We start from the raw sequence: 6,000 nt of genomic DNA, 5'->3' as shown, positions 1-6,000 counted from the left end.
TCGTCTGCATTTCTGAAAAAAAGAATGATTGAATACCAGTTTGAGTTTTCGCATGCTAATGTAATTACCACTATGTGCTGATGCCACATTATGTATTGTTGGGGCGATTAGCAAGAAGTACAGCGAAGTACAAGCAAGAGAAATACTGCTATGAAAGATGCATCATTACACAAACATGCCTGAAGAATTATTAAAATAAGTCTGAACTTAAACTGCCCCTTTACAGGTAGCGGTAAAATGCTGTACTCAACACACTATTGTGTACGTGCATTTTTATAGGCTATATACCTTTGCAGTATATTCAATTATAAAATCAAACATGTTTCCTAACTTGATTAGAGCAATGCATAAAGGTTCCCCAGAATCAACACAAAAATTAAACATAGGAGATTTGCCTGACCTCTTTAGAACTGTTCCTTGTGTCACAGCATCAACAATCACTATGCCTCTATAATGTATGTGAGTATTCAATCGCGTATCGAAAATTAACAGGTTAATAGATCAGTGTAGACTATTCAGTTTTTGAAAGTGAATTATTATAATAACCATTAAAGATTAATTGTTTGATGTTAATTGCTGGTTTAAAATATTTAACTAGGATATAACTAATTCTGTTTGCACTTGTCAGTTGGTACTATCTGAGATGTGTCTTGAGAGGTTTTATCATATCACGAGGGAGCCTGGAAATTAAGCTCATGCATCGAAGCTAATCCATGAGGCGATTCAAGCAATATTACAGACTGATAGCAGAAACTGCAGATTTTATTGAAGATCTGAGAAAATATAGATTTTTTTAAAATGCATAATGTTTTAATAATCAGCATTAAATAGATACTATGACATTCCAGGTCTCAGTAATTTGATTATTAGCAAAAGACAACACACATCTGAGCAGTAGTACTTTTTTTGCGCCAGTGGTGAGAAGGGTAATCTTTCGAAATGTTAAACAGGTACCAGGAACGACAAATTGAAGTCTTGGAGAATAAGCTATCGCAGGATGATATCTTTGTCGAAGAAGGATATAACAGACGCTGATCCACTCTTGAAAAAGCAGTTATGCTGTGAAGGCAAAAGAACAAGTGAAACTGAAGTTCTATCAATATAACAAAGTTCATGAAAAAATCTCAAAATGCTGCAATTGAAAAGGTTGCATACCACCTGAAGGCCAGCAGTCCCAGCCATATTCAATGGCACACTGGGACGGATGAGCAGGCTAGACAATCCATCACGGTGTTATTATTGAAATGTAGATTTTATTGTGCAATACACCTAGACCACACTACTGTAAGTGTGTTCTAATTGCTAAAAACAAAGATTAAACCAAAGAACCAAATTAGTATCCTAAGGAAATCTTCCAAACAATTGACAGTTCTGCTTGTCCTCGGTACCAATCACCTCTGGACTGAATAGCTGATGAAACTGCATACATCAAGTTCTTCCCTGAGAATAGCTTCTCAGATCCAGAAAAACAGGATCAACATAGAAGCAGGGAGGCTTACTAAATAGGATAAGAAGCTCGGCAACAAATAGAGGTGTCAGATGGTGTATTCACTGTCCATGTTCACAATGACATTCAATGATAAAAAGGAAAGACAATATGGAAAGAAGTTAGGAGTTTGTCTTTGGCCTACCTGAGGTGTAAAACAGAGTTCCCTTTGAAGATGGATGGAGATGCCAAGGCTCTGACTTCCAAGAAATTAAGAAAAGAAACATACTTACCCCCAGATGCATCAAGAACCCATTTTGCTATTCCTTAATAGCGAAAAATAACGATTCGATATTGAGGAATAGCAAAATGCAATGCATCAAGAAATCACTAAAAAAATAGAGAGTTCTTAAAATTCCTTAATTGCGACTCGCAAATTGCGAGTCGCAATTAAGGAATACCTCCCTATTCATTCCTATGGGCCTAGAGGCCCATAGGAATGAATGGGAAGACATTCTCAATTTGTGAATCGCAATTAGCGAATCGCAAATTGAGAATGCGATTACAAGGGTGCAGGGGTGTCCAAAGGACACCCTGTTGCACCCCTGAAATTGATCTGTGCACATATGTTGCACACACACATGCCCTTAGGGCATGTGTGTGCGCAACATGAAACTTTGAAAAATGCACTTTAGTGCATTTTTCAACGTTTTTGCAAAATACCATGTAGTTCAACTTCATGGTAATTTTTGAGCCCTATTAACGAAATCGCTATTTTTTAAACTTTAATGCATTGCATTTAAGGAATCTCAATTGGAGATTCCTTAAATGCAAGTAATCGCAATTTTGCGATTTCTTAATTTGCGATTTTTGCATTTGGGATGATGCATCCCAAATGCAAAAATACCTGTCGCAAAGGGGCAGATTCTGAGAATCTGCCCCTTTGTGAGCGGATTTGACCTTGATACATCTATGCCTAAGTTTCATGGACTGTTGTTTCAAGGGAAGACCAGATTTAAAAGGGTCCATGAGCTGAATAAGTAAGTGCAATGCTAAAGCCAAATGTCGATAAATAGTGTGGTTGATGTGGTCTTTTAAGGCAAATATCCCTCGGTAGTGAACGGACCATGAACCTCATTTTTGTAAAAAGAGAAATGCAAATGGTATGCTCTGAAATTATTGTCATTGTAAACATATTGATAGTCCTATAGAAGGAATCTAATAAAAAGAACATGAAAGAACTTGACTCAAAGGTAGGAAGAAATCATTGAGATCCAGCTCCAGGCACCAATAAAGCAAGACTACCCAGGCTGACTCACAAGCCTGGATGGGGTCAACCTGCAGGTTTTCACACCTTTATTTCTCTCTATCTCCTTCAGCAGAAAAGATCATTCTATCTTATTAAAGTCTGACAGAAGCAAGCCCAAGTTCTCCTCTTTCCGGAACAGAGACAGCCAGTTCATACTGTTATACCTATTTTGTTCTATGTAAATGCATGACACTTGCAAAGTGCCACAGCGTTCCTCGATTTCTTTGATCCTTTTATTTATATGCAACCACTGTCCAGCAGTGTAGTATTATACTGAATAGATGTAGTCTCCTATATCAATGATAATGAGCTGACTTTCAGGTTCTATCAAATGCCCTCAGAGCTTCAGGATGTGCTCTAATCGTGTATTTTGACACTCCAGACTTGCATAAGCCTAAAGGTCTTGATGGGCAATGCCAGCAAAACAGAGGTTCTTGTTGAAGGATAGACTTTTGAATTCAGGTATTTGGCAAGCTGAGATGTATACAGAGCTATTGTTAAAAACTTTGGCTAACATTTTGATAAGCTGGGACAAGCGGGTGAACAGACAAACTCTGATCTCTTCATATTTTCACTCGATGAGTCCCTTAGGAAAGATCTTGACATTTCTACGTCTACATCTGGGAGCCCGATACTGAGAGCAGGAATACTCTACAGATTTGATTATTGTAACAGTTGCTTACTGGGACTCTGGCAGGGGCTAATTCACAAATTGTAGTTTATCTAAGCCTTTGCTGCTATACTGTGCCATGACCTGTGCATGTCTAAAGTGCATTGTGGCCTGAATTGACTCACAGTAGCTTAACAGCCCCTGTTTAAGGTACTCAGCTTTGCCCATAAGGCCTGCTATGAACAGGAACTTCATTATGTGCTGGCTAGACTTTGGGCCAGTTGTAGGTCGGCAAATACCGGTCGGTAACGGCCAATTTCTGCCGTTACCGACCGGTATTTGCTAATGGAGATGTAGGGGCCTTAAAATATACAGAATCGGTATATTTACCGATTCGGTAAATATACCGATTCTGTAAAATACCAAATCGGTAATTACAGAATCGGTAAATACAGATGTAGGTGGCACAGAAAACAGTGCCACAGGCCATTACCGATTCGTTATTTACCATGTAATACAATTGCATGGTAAATTACGAATTCTAGTGTACATGCACATCTGTGCATGTACACCTGTGCCATGTGACACACATACATGCCCTTAGGGCATGTATGTGTGCCACATGGCACACAAGCCAGAAACAGGGGTGCAACAGGGTGTCAAAGTGACACCCTGTCCCCCTTGGCAAATCGGTAATTTACCGATTCTGTAATTACCGAATCGGTATTTGCCATTGATTCCTATGGGCTTCAAGGCCCATAGGAATCAATGACAAATACCGATTCGGTAATTACAGAATCGGTAAATACCGAATCCTACCGATTCGGTATTTTTTACAGAATAATTACCTACATTAGATTTACCGATTCATGAATACCGAATCGGTAAAATTCGGTATTTATGAATCGGTAAAACTAATTTACCTACATCGGGCCCTAAGTTTGTTAGACCTGTCAGCCTTAGGGTGGTCGACCCCTAAATGTATTTGCCTCCTGCCTACACTTTCACTGATCTTGTTTCTGCTGACCTTAGAACTCTGAGCACTTTACCACTGCTACCATTGTTAAAGTGCATGTGCTCACTACTTACAACATGGTAATATTGGCTTATCCCGAATTGGCATATTTAATTTACTTATAAGTCCCTAGTAAAGTGGTACTACTACATATACTACAAATTTGCCTATGCAACAATTATTTTAAGCTCTCATTATTCTTGCTTAATGGTCAAACACAAAACCTTTTTGTTTGAACCGGTATTTTATTTATACCTTTTGATTTAAATTTTATATTTTCATTTAACACATTTATGTATGAAAAGGAGAAAAAAAAGAGATCTATTTTGTACAAAATTTACAAGCAAATATACAAATATTTACAAAAAACATTTTAAGTCCACATTTTCACTAGAACATACTTAACAGACTACATCAAAAAGTACAAAGGTTTACACACAAAAAATAACCTTTACACAAAAAAACAGACATTAATGACCTTCTTAATTTGCAACTGAATAAATCAGTATCCAAATGTACAACTAAATACTTCAAAGGAGCAATCAACCAAAAATCGCAAATTTCATTAGTAGCAGAACTTAATTCAAGCTACCTCAGAACAAAAACCTGGTTTCATGTATTTTGTGCTCCTCTGCTGTACCAACGTGTTTCATATCCAGGGAAATGAATACCCAGATTCTCATCAGGGCTTTCTTGTTTTTCTGATTGTAATACAGTTGAGCCTTCTTGGTTTTAATTACAGGCTCTAGTCAGGCTGTCGCAAATCTTGCTAGGATGTTCCTATTTATGGTCCACCCTAAAGATATCCTGGCCTCTTTATTTGATTTCTCAAGACTGTTGTCTCACTTCTTATTGCACCGGCACCATTTTCTTTATGAATCTCGCCGGTTTACCGTGACACGCTCGCTGTGTCTCTATTTTCAGTTTTCAAAGGATGCGGTCATTGTGCATTGCCACATTTACTTCGAAAAACGCTCGTAGAAGCGGTTTCACGGGTCGCGCTGATGCTCAGAACTCCTATTTGTTCTTACTGTGTTTCCTCCATGTCGACTTGAAAGGCAGTTGCCAACTTCTCCACAAGCCAAAGCACACCCTGAAGCACTGATTGTGGCCCCTCCCCCACTTAAGTAGACCTTTAAACATGTCTCAGGCCTGCCATTGCAGAGCCTGTGTGTGCAGTTTTAAACTGCCATTTCAATTTGGTAAAATAAACCTCATGAAAAACACAAACTATTGCAGGGCTAGAGGGATGTTTACCGACCGAGCCTAAGTATTATCCCCCATAGGAAACAACAACAACAAACTACAAACTTAGGGGTCTAGAAAAGGATTCAATCGTAATCCTCTGTTCATCAAAACCTTATCAGTAGTACAAGGGTTCTAACACAACCATAATGCTTACAGGCCAGATCACAAGATGTGAAGAACCAGTAACGAGAGTCACCCCTGGTGTAGGATTCCCATCAATAGTCTTGTAATGATCAATATTATCATTTGGAAGTCCTTATCGGGTATTGTGTCTCTAGATCATTGAGACCGGCATACCCCGATAACCAGATGCGGGGTAGCGACCCACAATCACTTGGTACTACCACATAGTGTTGATAAGATGGGAAGTGCAGTGTAAGAAAAAAGAGAAT

At 38.7% G+C, this 6,000-nt stretch overlaps 1 protein-coding gene across 1 annotated transcript in view; it reads right to left on the bottom strand.

Annotated features, from left to right (window-relative positions):
* Positions 1-863: 863 nt before the first annotated feature.
* LOC144775999 (coagulation factor XIII B chain-like) overlaps positions 864-6,000 on the bottom strand; it is an 89,872-nt gene continuing 84,735 nt past the window's right edge. Inside the window, exon 3 of the mRNA XM_078659250.1 lies at positions 864-1,059. Within this exon, the coding sequence (XP_078515376.1) occupies positions 1,055-1,059 (5 nt within the window). The 3' untranslated portion in view covers positions 864-1,054. The remainder of the gene's footprint in view (positions 1,060-6,000) is intronic.

The sequence above is a fragment of the Lissotriton helveticus genome, chromosome 1_1 (assembly GCF_964261635.1).
Source record: "Lissotriton helveticus chromosome 1_1, aLisHel1.1, whole genome shotgun sequence".
NCBI classification, from domain to species: Eukaryota; Metazoa; Chordata; class Amphibia; order Caudata; family Salamandridae; genus Lissotriton; species Lissotriton helveticus.
Note: the sequence above shows the minus strand (reverse complement) of the source record. Positions and strands in the feature narration are given on the sequence as shown.